The sequence below is a fragment of the Scyliorhinus canicula genome, chromosome 7 (genome assembly GCF_902713615.1).
Source record: "Scyliorhinus canicula chromosome 7, sScyCan1.1, whole genome shotgun sequence".
In the NCBI taxonomy this organism is placed as follows: domain Eukaryota; kingdom Metazoa; phylum Chordata; class Chondrichthyes; order Carcharhiniformes; family Scyliorhinidae; genus Scyliorhinus; species Scyliorhinus canicula.
In genome coordinates, this window is record NC_052152.1 from 53,304,702 (window position 1) to 53,322,394 (window position 17,693).

At 50.1% G+C, this 17,693-nt stretch overlaps 1 protein-coding gene across 5 annotated transcripts in view; it reads right to left on the minus strand.

Moving 5' to 3' along the window:
• mab21l3 (mab-21-like 3) overlaps window positions 1-17,693 on the minus strand; it is a 73,418-nt gene that overhangs the window by 20,370 nt on the left and 35,355 nt on the right. For all 5 annotated transcript variants that reach the window (XM_038802032.1, XM_038802029.1, XM_038802030.1 and 2 more), the window contains one exon: window positions 1,770-1,951. In XM_038802032.1, the coding sequence (XP_038657960.1) occupies window positions 1,770-1,951 (182 nt within the window). The remainder of the gene's footprint in view (window positions 1-1,769; window positions 1,952-17,693) is intronic.

The following is a 17,693-nucleotide window of genomic DNA, read 5'->3' on the forward strand; positions in this document are numbered from 1 at the left end:
AGGAATGAAACAGCAGCCAAGCAGCGGCTGATGGACTCCATACTGGAGGTGGACCGGCAGTACTCGACCCCAACCGGGGGGGGGGGGGGGGGGGGGGGGGGGGGGGGCCGGACAGACTAAACATACCGGTGGTGGGGGAGGACAGGAAACAAGGGCTGAAAGCACCACTAGAACTGGATGAAATTGTGGAATGCATCGATTCCATGCAGCCAGGGTAAGTGCCAGGAGGACTCCCAGTACACTTTTATAAAAAATTTGCAGAGCTGCACGTGTGGGAGACGTTCAACGACTCACTGTCAAAGTGGGCCCTGCCACCCACACTGGCCCAGGCCTCAATCTCACTGATCCCCAACAAGGACAAAGGCCAACAGAGTGTGGATCATACAGATCCATCTCTCGCTTAAAAACTGATGCAAAAGTCCAAGCGAAAGCACTGGTGAGGCACCTGGAAAGCTGCCTGCCTGACATAATCGAGGAAGATCAGACCGGGTTTGTGAAGGGCAGACAACTAACAGTGAACATCGACCGCCTGTTGAATGGAATAATAACCCCACCTGGGCAGAGGGCACCAGAGGTGATCGTCTCCCTGGACGCTGAGAAAGCTTGCAGTTGTGTAGAATGGCGGTGCCTAATGGAGGTGCTTGAACGGTTTGGGTTTGGTACAAGGTTCACCGTGTGGGTGAAGCACCCACAGCAAGCATACGGCCGAATGCTACCAGCTCCAGATACTTTCGACTGCACAGGGGAACGCTGCAGGGGTGCTCACTATTCCGGCTTCTGTTCGCATTGGCAATTGGACCACTGGCCATCGCCCTTCGATAGGCGGAGTGGTGGACGGGCGTTTGAAGAGGGGGCAGTGATCACAAGAGTTTCCCTCGATGCGGATGACCTGCTCCTCTGCTTGTCAAACCCCCTAGCCAGCATGGGAAAGATAACAGGACTTCGTAGGATGTTTGGTGCCTTCTCAGGTTACAAACTCAACTTGGGAAAGAGCAAAAAATACCCGGTGAATCCCCGAGAGGGAGGAGCAGAGCTGGAAGAACTAGCATTTAAAAAGACCCAAACCAAGTTCAGGTAACTGGGGATACACGTCTAAGGAGGCTTCCATTTCGGTTGATAGGGGCGGGCTTTCGGTATCTTGGGATACATGTGGCGCAGAGCTGGGCCCAGCTTACAAGTTGAATCTGGAAAAACTGGTGGAGTGAATGAGAGGAGGTGAGATGAGTTGCCTTTGTCGTTGGCGGGAAGGGTGCAGAAATGTTTGTTCTATGTTTCAGAATCTCCTGATTTTGATTCCCAAGTCTTTTTTTAGTAGGGTGAATAAGATGATACTGGGGTTTGAGGGTGCTATTGTTGGCACCTTTTCCGTTCTCGCAGGCCAGGTACCCCACGAGCCCGGTGGTTGTATCGCGCCGAGGATGTGGAATCAATGTCAGCAACACTGTCGGATGGAAAGCACGTCCCTGTGGGTGTCAATTTGCGACAACCACAGGTTTGTTCCTAATTCTGCCAAGTTCGGCAACTTGGCAGGGCTCCTCCACCTAGAAAAATCAAGTTCACCATAAGAGGGACGAGAGGTTTAGAAGATTGAGAGGTTATCTTAAAGAAACATATAAGATCCTGGACAGGGAGATGCTGAAAGGCTGTTTCCCCTTGTGGGAGAGACAAGAGCTAGGGAACATAGTTCAAAAATAAGAGATCTCCCTTAAGACAGAAAGATTTACCAGCAAGTTTTTATAATGTTAAAGTGCATTTTCTTCATTTAGTACCTTGACAGTTCGAGCCTTTTCTTTTGACGGCCAGCGTTTCAGAAACCGTGGCCAACGTGCTTTTTTGGGCCAGAGATTGGCGATTTCAATGGCTGGCACAATCTCCACTTCAACATGCTGCTCAGTTGTTTCCACAGCAAGTCGTATTGTCGGGCCAACGCTTTCCAGAACATTGAGTTTTCCTGGAGACAGAATAGAATTTTGCTTACTCAATAGGTTGATGTTTGAAGGCATTATCACGTACGAGAAGGAGAACAAAGAAAACCAAAGTGGAGGAGAGAAAGAGGGAGGGGAGGGGTAAAGAGGGAGGGGAGGGGAGGGGTAAAGAAGGAGGGAAGGTGAAGAAGGAGGGAAGAGGAAGAGAGAGGGAAGGGGAAGAGGGAGGGGAGGGGGAGAGTGAGGGGGAAAAGAGAGTGAGGGGGAAAAGAGAGTGAGGGGGAAAAGAGAGTGAGGGGGGGAAAAGAGAGTGAGGGGGAAAAGAGAGTGAGGGGGAAAAAGAGAGTGAGGGGGAAAAGAGAGTGAGGGGGAAAAGAGAGGGAGGGGAAGAGAGTGGGGGAAAAGAGAGTGAGGGGGAAAAGAGAGTGAGGGGGAAAAGAGAGTGAGGGGGAAAAGAGAGTGAGGGGGGAAAAGAGAGTGAGGGGGAAAAGAGAGTGAGGGGGAAAGAGAGTGAGGGGGAAAGAGAGTGAGGGGGAAAAGAGAGTGAGGGGGAAAAGAGAGTGAGGGGGAAAAGAGAGTGAGGGGGAAAAGAGAGTGAGGGGGAAAAGAGAGTGAGGGGGAAAAGAGAGTGAGGGGGAAAAGAGAGTGAGGGGGAAAAGAGAGTGAGGGGGGAAAAGAGAGTGAGGGGGAAAAGAGAGTGAGGGGGAAAAGAGAGTGAGGGGGAAAAGAGAGTGAGGGGGAAAAGAGAGTGAGGGGGAAAGAGAGTGAGGGGGGAAAAGAGAGTGAGGGGGAAAAGAGAGTGAGGGGGAAAAGAGAGTGAGGGGGAAAAGAGAGTGAGGGGGAAAAGAGAGTGAGGGGGAAAAGAGAGTGAGGGGAAAAGAGAGTGAGGGGGGGAAAGAGAGTGAGGGGGGAAAGAGAGTGAGGGGGAAAGAGAGTGAGGGGGAAAGAGAGTGAGGGGGAAAGAGAGTGAGGGGGGAAAGAGCGTGAGGGGGGAAGGAGAGTGAGGGGGAAGGAGAGTGAGGGGGGAAAGGAGAGTGAGGGGGAAAGGAGAGTGAGGGGGAAAGGAGAGTGAGGGGGAAAGAGAGTGAGGGGGAAAGAGAATGAGGGGGAAAGAGAGTGAGGGGGAAAGAGAGTGAGGGGGAAAGAGAGTGAGGGGGAAAGAGAGTGAGGGGGGAAAGAGAGTGAGGGGAAAAGAGAGTGAGGGGGAAAGAGAGTGAGGGGGAAAGAGAGTGAGGGGGAAAGAGAGTGAGGGGGAAAGAGAGTGAGGGGGAAAGAGAGTGAGGGGGAAAGAGAGTGAGGGGGAAAGAGAGTGAGGGGAAAGAGAGTGAGGGGGAAAGAGAGTGAGGGGGAAAGAGAGGTGAGGGGGAAAGAGAGTGAGGGGGAAAAGAGAGTGAGGGGAAAGAGAGGAGGGGGAAAGAGAGTGAGGGGGAAAGAGAGGTGAGGGGGAAAGAGAGTGAGGGGGAAAGAGAGTGAGGGGAAAGAGAGTGAGGGGGAAAGAGAGTGAGGGGGAAAGAGAGTGAGGGGGAAAGAGAGTGAGGGGGAAAGAGAGTGAGGGGGAAAGAGAGCGAGGGGGAAAGAGAGTGAGGGGGAAAGAGAGTGAGGGGGAAAGAGAGTGAGGGGGAAAGAGAGCGAGGGGGAAAGAGAGCGAGGGGGAAAGAGAGCGAGGGGGAAAGAGAGCGAGGGGGAAAGAGAGCGAGGGGGAAAGGAGAGTGAGGGGGAAAAGAGAGTGAGGGGAAAAAGAGAGGGAGGGGGAAAAGAGAGGGAGGGGAAAGGAAGGGAGGGGGAAAGGGAGGGAGGGGGAAAGGGAGGGAGGGGTCAGAGGGGGAGGGTGGGGGTCAGAGAGGGAGGGTGAGGTCAGAGAGGGAGGGTGAGGTCAGCGAGGGAGGGTGAGGTCAGAGAGGGAGGGTGGGGTCAAGAGAGGGAGGGTGGGGGCAAGAGAGGGAGGGTGGGGGCAAGAGAGGGAGGGTGGGGGTAAGAGAGGGAGGGTGGGGGTGGGGGTAAGAGGGGAGGGGGTAAGAGAGGGAGGGGGTAAGAGAGGGAGGGGGTAAGAGAGGGAGGGGGTAAGAGAGGGAGGGGGTAAGAGAGGGGGGTAAGAGAGTGAGGGGGTAAGAGAGGGAGGGGGTAAGAGAGGGAGGGGTAAGAGAGGGAGGGGGCAAGAGAGGAAGGGCGTAAGAGAGGGAGGGGGTGTGGTAGATCACCACTAGTAGTATATTACATGTATTACGGCACTGCCCGTATATTAGAGGTACAAGGGTAAATCCCTGCCTGCTGGCTCCGCCCAGTAGGCAGTGTATAAATGTGTGTGCTCTCCTGTGCTGCAGCCATTCTGGTTCCAGCTACAAGAGGCACAACATCTTGGTCAATAAAGCCTCGATTGTTCCACTATTCTCGTCTTTGTGGTAATTGATAGTCCATCAATTTATTGAGCAAGATTTTTTAAACGATGGATCTCCGCATCAAGCCTGATCGCCTGCAGCTGAGCCCTCAAGAAGCCAATGCTACGTCCACCTTTGACCACTGGCTAGCCTGCTTCGAAAGCTACCTCAGAGCAGCCGCTGAGGAACCCTGGGACTCACAGAAGCTCCAAATCCTCTATTCATGGGTGAGCCCTGACATTTTCCACTCATCCGGGATGCACCCAACTACTCCGAAGCGATGGAGCTCCTGAAGTGACATTACTTTCGACCAGTAAATAAAGTATATGCCAGGCACCTCCTGGCCACGAGACAGCAACTCGGGAGTCTCTGGATGATTTCTGGCGTGCCCTGCACATCCTGGGTAGGAACTGTGACTGCCAGGCAGTTTTGGCAGTCCAGCACACAGAACATTTAATTACAGATGCTTACGTCACGGGCATGAGGTCTGCGTACGTCCGCCAGCGGCTACTGGAAGGGGGTACGCTCGATCTTGCGGGAACGAGGCAGCTCGCTAACTCGTTAGAAGTGGCCTCCCGTAGCATTCAGTCCTACGCCCCCGACCGCGCGGCACCCTTGTGGGCATCGTGGGCCCCAGCAGCTGCCGACTCCAGCTCACCGCAAGCCTGCACCGCGCAGCATCCAGCCAACTCTGGGCCCCCCCCCCCTCCAAAAGTGTTAATTTTTGCGGGCAAAACAAACATCCCAGGCACCGCTGCCTGGCGCGGAGTGCTACCTGCAACGAGTGTGGGAAGAAAGGACATTTCGCTTCTGTTTGCCAGGCCCGGTCGGTCGCCGCTGTTTCCTGGCCCCAACATCCCCCTCGTGCGACCCAGGGGCGCCGCCATCTTCCTCATCGCAAGCTACGTGCTGCCCGTGGGCACCGCCATCTTCCTCACCTCGAGCCACGTGCGGCCCGTGGGCGCCACTATCTTTGATGCCGCCCGCCATGTACACACCGTGGGCGCTGCCATCTTCGGCGCCATTTTGGACGGTGTCTCAGGACCCCTGCTCGTCTGGCCGTTCATCACCCTCCGCCACCGCTGACCAGCCCAGGACCTCCCAGCATCTGCCGCAGCTCGCCTCTATCACTCTGGACCAGGCCTGGTCCCGCAACCTCGCGACAGCGATAATGACGGTGAAGATCAATGGGCATGAGACGATCTGCCTTTTTGACTCCGGGAGCACAGAGAACGTCATCCACCCCACTTCGGTAAGGCGCTGCTTCCTCCCGGTACACCCAGTCACCCAGAAAATCTCCCTAGCCTCCAGATCCCATTCCGTGGAAATCCGGGGGTACTGCATCGCGACCCTCACCGTCCAAGGCATAGAGTTTAGCAACTTCCGGCTCTATGTCCTCCCCACCTCTGCGCTGCCCTGTTACTCGGCCTGGATTTTCAGTGCCATCTCCAAAGCCGAACTTTAAAATTCGACGGACCTCTACCCGCCCTCACCGTCTGCAGCCTCACAACCCTTAAGGCGACCCACTTTCCCTGTTTGCGAACCTCACCCCGGATTGCAAACCCGTCGTCACCAGGAGCAGATGGTACAATGCCCAGGACAGGACCTTGATCAGGTCGGAGATCCAACAGCTTCTGCAGGAAGGGGTCATTGAGGCCAGCAACAGCCCCTGGAGAGCTCAAGTGGGAGTAGCAAAGACTGGGGAGAAGCACAGGATGGTCATCGACTACAGTCAGACCATCAATCGGTACACGTAGCTCGAGGCGTAGCCCCTCCCATGCATATCTGACATTGCACAGTACTGGGTCTTTTCCACAGTGGACATGAAGTCCGCCTACCACCAGCTCCCCATCCGCCCTGAGGACCGCCAATATTCTGCATTCAAAGCAGATGGCCACCTCTATCACTTCCTTACGGTTCCCATCGGCGTCACTAATGGGGTCTCGGTCTTCCAGTGAGAGATGGACCGAATGGTTGACCGGTACGGACTGCGGGCCACGTTCCCGTACCTAAATAACGTCACCATCTGCGGCCACGATCAGCAGGACCACGATGCAAACCTCCAAAAATTCCTCCAGACCGCCAAACTCCTTAATCTCACAGACAATAAGGAGAAATGGGTGTACCGCACCAACCGCTTAGCCATCCTTGGCTATGTCGTGGAAAATGGAGTCCTAGAGCCCGACCCCGACCTCATGCGCCCCCTCCTGGAACTCCCTCTCCCCCACTGCCCCAAGGCCCTGAACCTATGCCTGGGGTTTTTCTCCTATTACGCTCAGTAGGTCCCTAATGATGTGGACAAGGCCCGCCCACTCATTTAATCCACAGTTTTCCCCCTGGCGGCTGAGGCCCGCCAGGCCTTCAACTGCATCAAGGCAGACATCGCCAAGGCCACGATGCACACGGTTGACAAGTCCCTCCCCTTTCAGGTGGAGAGCGATGCATCAGACGTCGCTCTGGCCGCCACCCTCAACCAGGCGGGCAGGCCCGTGGCCTTCTTTTCCCGCACCCTCCATGCCTCCGAAATTCGGCACTCCTCTGTCAAAAAGGAGGCCCAAGCCATTTGGAAGCTGTGTGACATTGGAGGCATTACCTGGCCGGCAGGAGATTCACTCTCCTCACTGACCAACGGTCGGTTGCCTTCATGTTCAATAATACACAGCGGGGCAAAATCAAAAATGACAAGATCTTGAGGTGGAGAATCTAGCTCTCCACCTTTAGTTACGAGATTTTGTATCGCCCGGGGAAGCTCAACGAGCCCCCTGTTTCCCTATCCCACGGTACATGTGCCAGCGAACAAGTGGACCGATTCCGGGCTCTCCACTATGACCTCTGCCACCTGGCGGTCACCCGGTTCTTCCATTTCCACAAGGCCCGCAACCTGCCCTACTCCATTGAGGAGGTCAGGACAGCCATCAGAGACTGCCAAGTCGGCGCAGAGTGCAAGCCGCACTTCTACCAGCCAGATCGAGCGCACCTGGTGAAGGCCTCCCGCCCTTTCGAACGCCTCAGCGTGGACTTTAAAGGGCTTCTCCTCTCCACCGACCGCAACACGTACTTTCTGAATGTGATTGATGAGTACTCCCGGTTCCCTTTTGCCATCCCATGCCCTGATAAGACTTCCGCCACGGTAATGAAAGCCCTGCATAGCATCTTCATTCCGTTCGGTTTCCCCACCCACATCCACAGCGATCGGGGATCCCCTTTTATGAGCGATGAGCTGTCAGTTCCTGCTCAGCAAGGGCATCGCCTCGAGCAGGACGACCAGCTACAACCCCCGGAGAAACGGGCAGGTGGAGAGGGAGAACGGGACGGTCTAGAACAGGGGTGGGCAAACTTTTCCGTGCAAGGGCCACATTCAGAAATTCACAATTTTAAAGGGCCGCATAGTATATTAAGTAAAATAATTAATATTTAAAATAGCCAAAATAAAAGGTTTTTAAAGGACAAAAAAGCAATTAATTTTTATTAATTAATATTTTAAAGTAGAAACTTTACATGAAACACATTTATTTGGAAAACAAAGTAACTCAGTTTAAAGAAAAAATACCTCAGCGCTTCCCCCGGCGGCATCCTGCCTTTAGCCCTCTTTTTCTCTACTTTTCAAAAATGGCGCTTCACCCGGTTATGATTCTGGGCGCCTCATATAGAACATAGAACAGTACAGCACAGAACAGGCCCTTCGGCCCTCGATGTTGTGCCGAGCAATGATCACCCTACTCAAGTCAACGTATCCACCCTATACCAGTAACCCAACAGCCTCCCCCATTAACCTTTTTTTTTTATGACTTGATCTTGGTGGGCCGCATAAAGACCTGTGGCGGGCCGCAGTTTGCCCACCCCTGGTCTAGAAGGCCGTCCTGCTGGCCCTGCAGTCCATAAATCTCCCGGTCTCCCGCTGGCAGGAGGCACTCCCCGACGCGCTCCACTCCATCCGATCGCTCCTCTGCACTGCAGCTAACGAGACCCCTCACGAACATGTGTTTGCCTTCCCCAGAAAGCCCACCTCCGGAGTCTCGCTCCCAACATGGCTGACAGTTCCTGGACCCGTCCTCCTTTGGAAGCATGTGCGGACCCATAAGTCAGACCCCTTGGTTGAAAAAGTCCACCTCTTACATGCTAACCCGCACTACGCCTATGTGGCACACCCTGACGGGCGCCAGGACTTAGTCTCCCTCCGGGACCTGGCACCCGCTGGATCCCCACCCATGACCCCCGACCTGACACCGCCCCCTCTCCCCCCGGTTGCCTCTTTCACCCCTGCACCACTCACCATCCCTCCAGCGAACCTCACCGCAGCCCCCTCCCCAGCAGGATCCGTCCTCCCACTGGTTCCACTTAGGGGTGACGAAGACAAGGACGACACGCTCCCGGAGTCGCAGGTGACCAAGTCGGCGCCCACATCACCACCATGGCTGAGGCGATCGCAGGAGGGTTAAGGCCCCCGACAGACTTAATTGGTAATATTTTCCACCACCCCCGCCGGACTCTTTTTTTTCTTTAAAACAGGAGGTGAATGTGGTAGTTACCACTAGTAGTACATTACATATATTACGGCACTGCCCGTATATTAGAGGTACAAGGGTAAATCCCTGCCTGCTGGCTCCGCCCAGCAGGCGGCGTATAAATGTGTGTACTCTCCTGTGCTGCAGCCATTCTGGTTCCAGCTACAGGAGGCACAACATCTTGCTCAATAAAGCCTCGATTGTTCCACTATTCTCGTCTTTGTGGTAATTGATAGTGCATTACGGGTTAAGAGAGGAAGGGAGTAAGAGAGTGAGGGGGGAGAAAGAGAGTGAGTGGGGAGAGAGTGGGGGGAGAAAGAAAGAGAGGGGGAAGAGAGGGAGGGGGAAGCGAGAGAGGGGGAAGAGAGAGAGGGGGAGAGAGAGAGAGAGGGGGAAGAGAGAATAAAGAAAATAGTGCAAACGAAAGGAAAGGTGAGGAGAAAGAAATCATTTTTACAACAACTTACATATTTTAATCAAAAATCCATTCAATTATCTCAGCATAAGGGTGCGGTTTTAAATACTTATAGTTAGAGTGTAATCAAATCTAAATAAAAATCTTGTAAGGAGTCACTATTCAGTAAGAATTTCATAAAATCATCAGGGACTCAAACACATATCACATTTTGAAAAAGGAACTTATTACTTTTTAAAGAGGCACAACTAGAAAAAACATTCTGAAGCCTTGATGTTCCAAAATAGGCTTGTCTATGCAGAGGGAACGTTTTGCCCCGTTGCGCATCCTGTTAGATTTTTAAATAATGAATAGTTTGCCCAAATCCAGATTTGATTTTGCCAAATGAGACTACATTTTGCATGCAATCTGGGAGAGTTAAGATTTGTCACTCATCCTGCTTTCTCAGTTCCAATGGTGAAGCAGAGCAGAAAACTTTGATGTTGACAAGAAACTAATCAAGTGCAACATTTATGTGTTATGAAAGTTCTCACCACAGGTGACTAATGGGTATCTGCAAGATGCCAAACAATCTGGCCCCACATGCATAGATACACACCCGGAATGAATTTCCATCTGTCAGAGTGTAATTGGCAGCATTTCCACTGGCATATTCCTTCTGGAGACTCTGTGGTTTGCTCTTGGCAATGTAACTAGGCTATTACTCAAACAAAACGGCTTGGAACTCGAGACTGTTGAAACTCTACTTATTTCCCTTGATGCTGTGGCATTATGCTTTCCAGGACTCATCATTATATTCACCTAGTTAAAGCAATTGCTCAGAGGAACTAAATGCAGTGAAGCAGGTCCTTTCGGTCGCCAGCATTAAACCACCAACTGTTTCAGCTCACAATTTTCAATCAGAAATGATGGTATAAATTGGATTGAGCAGGGGCCAAATCCGGACTAAATAGCCAGCATTAAAATCCTACCCATTGTTTAAAATGACATAATTGTATCTGGTTGCAGGCAAGGTGTGCTTTGAGCAATCAGCCTGATTGAGATTGGTACAAACAGACTTCTACTGCATTAATTAATTTATCTCACAGCGTAATTAGCGTACAACATTGCCTTAACTGAGTTACACCTGTTAATCGGTTTTATAGTGCTGATCTTTTACATTGTGTCATGACGCAGAAAGGATTGCGAAACAGTAAACCTGGGAAATCCGAAGATCAATAGGCAGGCTTCCTCAGCAACATAATACAAGTCAGAGGACAACTTTTGTGAAATAGCATTGGTATACCTGCAGGCTTCCGTGCAGAGATGGATGGGAGGGCATGAATACATTTTAAATGTACCTTCTGTACATAACCTACTCTGCGTGGAAATAATTGGTTATTCATTGATGTATAATGCATTCTAACTTAATTGCACCTTCATGACAATTTCCCATGTGTTTCACCAAAATCACTGCATATTATATTTAGCTCATACACAAAGAAAGTGTGGTGTGCATATTGTAGCATAATGGTATGCCACAGCTGGATTTTACATGCGTCTCCCTCCCCCCCCCCCACCCCCCCCCCCCCCCCCCCCCCCTCTCTCCCCCACCCAAGTGTGTTTTTGGTTGTGGGGTGGGAGGATGGGGGTGGCATAAGCATTTAGGTTGGAGTGGTCAGGGCATTTTTATTTAAAGCCTACACGAGAATGGGGGGGCAAGGGGGGCTGAGAGTGGGATTGCCGTGTGCTCAATGGTGAGGGGGCAGGGAACCCCCAAAATGTTACCATGCCCTTTAGTTCCGCACTGCATGTCCTACAAAACCCAGCCACACCCTGCCTCTTCTCCCTCGCTGGGCTTTATGATCCCTTCCTGCCCTAGAATCCTGGGACTGACCTATCTGGGCAGCTATGATCCTGTTTGGGCTTCTTCCTGCAATCCCAGTCGTGCCCACTTCTGGGATCTGGCACCATTGGGCCTGATGGGGCTACCGACCAATCAGATTGGCCTGCAGCTTCCACCGAGGGGTGGAAATGCCACTGTTAACTTCTGGCAGGGCAAGCAGTCCACCCCCCCCCCCCCCCCCCCCCCCCCCATAAAATGCAGCCCATTGAGATTATTTCACTCATGAGTGAACAAGCATCACTTCATTGCCAAGGTTCCAAGGTTTTTTTCCTCTATGAAGTAAATTATGTTCTACTAGATGTACTCCATCTATTTTTACACTCTGGTTTTTGAATACCAGTAACAAATCACAATAGCTGCTGAGCTGATTTAAAGAGCCCTTTTCTCAGCCTGTGTTAAAATAGTTCCATTTATTGCCCAGATACCATTCAGCACATCACAACCATCACCTGAACATGATCCTTTATTTACAAACTTGCACACAAGCACTTAGTTTGAAACCTTGGGCGGGATTCTCCCATACCTGGCGGGACGGAGTGGCGTGAACTAGGGGCTAGGCCCACCCCGGAGTGGTTGGTGCCCCGCCGGCCGGCGTGGAAGGCCTTTGGTGCCGTGCCAGCCGGGGCTGAAGGGACTCCACCGGCCGGCGCGGGACCGCGCATGCGCGGGACGTCAACGGTTGTTGACGTCATCCCTGCGCATGCGTGGAGGTTTTCACCTATGCGTCGGCTATGGCGGAGGCTTACGTGGCTGACGCGTAGGAATAGAGTGCCCCCACGGCACAGGCCCGCCCCGCAGATCGGTGGGCCCCGATCGCGGGCCAGGCCACCGTGGGGGGCACCCCCTGGGGCGGTATCGCCCCACCCCCCCCACGCCCCCAGGACCCTGGAGCCTCCGCGCCGCTAGGTCCCGCCAGTAAGGGACCTAGTCCAATTTATGCCGGCAGGACCTGCATAGAACGAGCGGGTCTTCGGCCCATCGCGGGTCGGAGAATCGCCAGGGGGGGCGGGGGCGCGGACCGGTGCGGTGCAATTCTCGCCCCCGCCGATTCTCCGGTGCTGGAGAATTCGGCAGCCGGCGGGGGCAGGATTCACGCCGACCGCCGGCGATTCTGCGGGGGGTCAAAGCATCCTGCCCCTTATGTCAGACATCATTGATTTGTACATGCGCCTGTCCATACAGCAGGCTTGACTGCATCTCATGGCAACCTGGGGTCATTCCCAACTTCTGCATTCTTTGGGAAGGAAACAACAACCTATAACCAGAGAGAGATTGACAACTGGTGGTAGAATCTCTAACTATTGTGCTGGCCTGTACAGTGCTATTCTCCCAAATAATCATCTGAACACCAATCTCGAATGGAAACCTGACTTACTCCTTCCTCCTCGATGCCTATGGTCTTTTTTTTTTTTTTTTTTTTTTCTTTTTATTTTCTTCTTTTTTTTTTATAAATTTAGATTACCCAATTATTTTTTCCAATTAAGGGGCAATTTAGTGTGGCCAATCCACCTACTCTGCACATTTTTGGGTTGTGGGGGCGAAACCCACGCAGACACGGGGAGAATGTGCAAACTCCACACGGACAGTGACCCAGAGCCGGGATCGAACCTGGGACCTCAGCGCCGTGAGGCGGTTGTGCTAACCACTAGGCCACCGTGCTGCCCCTATGCCTATGGTCTTAATCATTGATCATTTCCTTGTGGCCCTCACTATGTCACTTACCCTCTTCCAACACCACACCTTCTGGTATCCAACCATGGAAAAAGAAACTCTTTCCCATAATCACATATAACTACAATTTCAAACTTCCAACTTGCCCTCCACTCACTACAATACTTCTACAACCATCGATTTGCTCAGCTATTCCTTCACCTTCTGCTTTGATAGCCCTGTGCCCAATAAAACCTTCACCATCTCCATTTTGGCTATTTGCCAGTGACATTGTCTTTACTTCCTCAAGTCCAAAGGGTGCAAACTGGCTTAATCATTCATCATCAGACCTGCCTGGATGGCATTAAATATATTGGGCTTCTTATACCAGTACTCCAGCATTACCCTGGAGAGCAAAGGTTACCTCCAAACTTGCTTCCTAAAATCTGTGACCCTGACATTGCCTTCAGCTCTAAAATGTCCAAAGAGTTTGTGGACTATTTTGTCATCAAGGCATAATATCAAGTCCCAGCATAGACTTGTGATAGTAATACCGTAAAGGGCAGAGAGGGAGAGGAGTTTCTGAAGTGTGTTCAGGAGAATAGTTCTGAACAGTACACTATGTGATAGGTCTGATAAGGAAGAATTTCTGAATCTGGTTCTGGGGAACGAGGAGGATCAAGTGGATCAAATGTCCATTGGGGAACATCTATGAAATTATGATCACAATATTATATGGTTTAGGTTAGCTAAAGAACAATCAGAGTAAAAAATAGTTAGTTAGAGGAGGGCCAGTTTCAGTGGGTTGAAAACAGATCTGTCCCAGATAAACTGGATCCAAGGGCGGGATCTTCTGGTCCCGCCTGTCACACAAATCGGCGGCAGCCTGTAGACTTTGGATGGGAATTTCCAGTCCCGCCCACATCCCACCCAAAGTCATGCAGGCAAAACTACAAGAGAAGAATGGGCTGTCTTTAAAGTGGGGATGTTTCGGATAGAGTGGGGAAAGGTGGACAAACAAAGGCAGAGCTTCAAGTGATGAAAGAGAAAGAGAAACGTGAAGCAGCAAAAAGAACTGCATATGCCAGAGGTCAGGTTGATAATATAAGAAAGAACTAATCTGAATGTAGCAAGTTCAGAGGAGAGGTGAGAAAGAAAATGAGAAGTAGAGAGCATGAAAAGAGATTGGCAGCTAACATAAAAGGGAATCCACAAGCCTTCAATAGGCTAGAAATTGTCAAAGGGTAGTAAGAGGAGAGGTGGAGCCAACTAGGAAACAAACATGGGATATACATGATGGGCAATAAATGGGTACATTATATCTGCCTTTAACAAGGAAGAAGGTTCTGCCAATGTTATGGTGAAAGAGAATAGTTGAGACTAAACAAACTGGCCCAAGCGAAAGTATAAGGCCGACAGTACTTATACTTAGTGGATAAGGCACCAGGACTGGATGGGAAGCATTTGAGGTTACTCAGATTAGGAATGGAAATCATATAGGTACTGGCCACAATCTTCTAACTTCCTTAATCCTCCTGGTTCCAGAGGTTTGAAGAATGTAAATGCTTGTTCAAACAAATTGTGATAAAATTAACTTCATCAGGTATTTTAATGAGGCAGCAGTGTGAGGTAGCAGTTAAAGATGATCAGGCAGTATGGTTGATGTGGTGTATGTGAACTTCCAAAATTTGCATAAAGTGCCATATAATGGGTTTGCCAGTAAAGCCGAAACCCATGCAATAAAAGGGATAACTGCAGCATGGATACAAAGTTGGCTCTGTAACAGGAAACAGAAAGTAGTGATGAATGGTTGGTTTTCAGACTGGAGGTTGGTGCATAGTGGGGTTCTCCAGAGGTTGACACTATGACTACTTTTCCTAATCTAGAGGAATGACCTAGATTTTGGTGTACAGGGCACAATTTCAAAATTTGCAGATGATACAAAGCTTGGAAATGTTGTGAACTTTGAAGAGGATAGTGATAGAATTCTAGAGCACCTAGGCTGGTGGAATAGGCTGACATAGAGCACATGAGATTTATTGCAAAGAAGTGTGAAGTGGTACATTTTGGTAGTAAGGCAATATAAAATAAAGGATACAATTCTAACAGGAGTGCAGGAGCCGAGGATGATAAACTGACAGTGAGCAAGTGGTTAAAAAGGCAAATGGGATCTTGAATTTCATCAATAGAGGCATAGAAGCAATAAAAGAGATGATAAACTTTTGTAAAGACAATTATCCAGCCTCAAATGAAATATTGTGGGCATTCTGAGCACTGTACTTTAGGAAGGAGTGCTGTTTGCAGGAAATATTCATGAGAATGGTTCTGAGGATGCGGGGTTTCAGTTAGGTGAATAGTTTGGAGAAGGTGTGACTACACAGCTCAGGAAGAAGATTGCGAGGGGATTTGATGGACGTTTTCATAACCATAATGGGTATGGACAGAGTAGATAAGGGGAAATTGTTCCATTGGTGGAAGGGTGAAGAACCTGATGACACTGAATTAAAGTGATCGGCAATTCCAACCCCACTCCCCCATCAAAATCACCAGCATCACCTGCTTCCACCAACAGTCTTACTTCGCTTTGACAGATGGCTTGCCTTGGAAATTAAATTAATGGACAGGCATTGTGGGGGGCCATAGATAAGTTGCATGTGGCTGCTAATGGAAGCATTGATAAGGACAGATTCCTAACCCGTAGGAGGGGTGAATATGGCCCCAGATGGTTTGATTCCTCTCCCGGTGACAGGGAGGTGGGTAGGCATTCCATGGTTATCATTCCCTTGGGTCGAAGAGATCGAGTATGGGCGAGTGAAAAGAAAGCACTTGACTTCTCCCTGAAGCTGTCTTTGCCACTCTCCAGCTGCTGAGTTTCCCAAGTCCTGGATTATGTTCCCAAAGGACTCCCCAGCCAAAGCTGTCTCAATAGGTCTATCAAGAACTTTTGTCCAAGGTGCTTATTAACCCAAGACTTTGGAGAGTTGATCTCTTTGGACCAATTTACACTTCATACCAAAACCTGGGACAGAATGTTTTGACCAGGGCAGATGTCCCACAACCAAGACTGGAAACGAGGGCCAACCACATGCCGGTCCGAGAGGGAGCCTGAGGTGGCATTTAACAGGTAGAACAGGCACCACTAATGGTGGCCACGATGAAAGCTGAGGAAGAGGCCATCTACATGTGAGGCATCCTTGAACCCACGGCAAGAATTTTTCAGCAACCGCAGCCAAACCAGCGGCCTATCAATTGTTGGGCAGAGTACATATTCAGCAGTGGCACGTTAGCCGCGGAAGGAGCCATTTTCGCCTGGGGTCTCCCATGTTGGCTCTGAAGTGGCCATAAAGGAGGGACATCCCCAAGAACCCGCAGGATTTGCCTGGTATCGCCCCATGTAGCAGCAGTTCACCCATCACTGGTAAAATGCCAGGAGTGGGAGGTGACCAATGGGTGGTTGTGCCACTGAAGTTCCCACCACTGGGGTCAGTGCAACAATATGAAGAGTCAGCTCTTCCAACGAGCATGCCTGGTTAAAATCCAACTCAGAACTCAAGAGGTATAAAAAAAAACACAACACCATTCCCCCCCCCCCCCCCCCTCAACCTCAGCAGACGGAAGCACTGCGGTAATATGCCATTGCAGATGGAAGATGGCAGCACCTCTCCTGATGCCTTCTCCTTGCCATGTTTCCTGCCCATCTCATCTCACAAAGGGCTGTAAATCCAACCCTGGTTTCCGTGCCTGGTCGCCTCAGAGTTCAGAGCAAAATAATGATCGTGTCTGATCTCTCACTGCTCTATCATAGTTTTACTGAAGTCTTCTACATAAGCCATTATTAAAAGCTTTCTCCATATTTTCTCCTCTCCTGAATGTGCAGTTTATGATGATGGGGTGTTGTTTCACAGATCTCAAAATACCTCAGTAGTCATCATACTTCACTTGTGAGCAGACAATGAGGATGTTGGCAACAGTGTAAAATAAGCAAGAGCATAATTGCTTTTTAATTGATTAAAATCCACCCAAAGGGTTTCTGCATGCTTTTTCATCATGACAGGGAACAGATCTCAACCCAATCATAACCTTAACTAATATCCACACACATGCCAGTGTGATGGGTCAGTGATCGGAAGTAGGAAACTAGGATGAACTTTCTCCTCCATGGCCCTGAAGCCTATTGCCCAGGTGAGAATAGCTAACTTGGCAAAGACCAACATATACTGTGGCTTGGTACCAGACAGTTTACTCACTGGATAATGAGGATAGATCACTATGTAACACATTCATTAACTTGTGGTTTAGCTACTACCATCACACAATCTCTGTTCATCGTAGATATAGATTTTAGAACAGTAATGTACTGTACTAACTGGATCAATCCATTGTGTGGAACATTTTGTGGAAATTTCTAAAAGTAAACAATATTTCAATGCCAGGCTCAAAGCGAGGTGATCAAATACATTGTGGTGAAATTAGAAAATAAAGACTTGCATTTATATAGTGTTTTTCATGACTATCATACATCTCATAGCACCTTTTATCCTGGTACTTTTGAAGTATGGTCTGTGTTGTAATGTAGGAAATGTACCAGCCAATATGTACACATCATCAAGCTCCCACAAACAGCAGTCTCACAATGATCAGATAATATGTTTTTGTGGTGTTGATTGAGGGATAAATATTGCATGTTTGACAAACATTTGTACAGTCTATGTTCCTCATTGGGATGCACCATAGAGGTTACCACAGACTGCAATCATTGCAATTATGATTTGGCAAACTTCCACTCTTACAATGATAGTTTTGCTGTAAAAGCCTTTTGAAAAATCTACACCTAGTCAAATGAGGTGCAACTAAGTTTTAAAAGCGTATTAACTGCATTAATTAGGGAAAAACATGCCAAAGGCATCACTGGATCTTTTGGGCAGCTTTCAAGGTCGG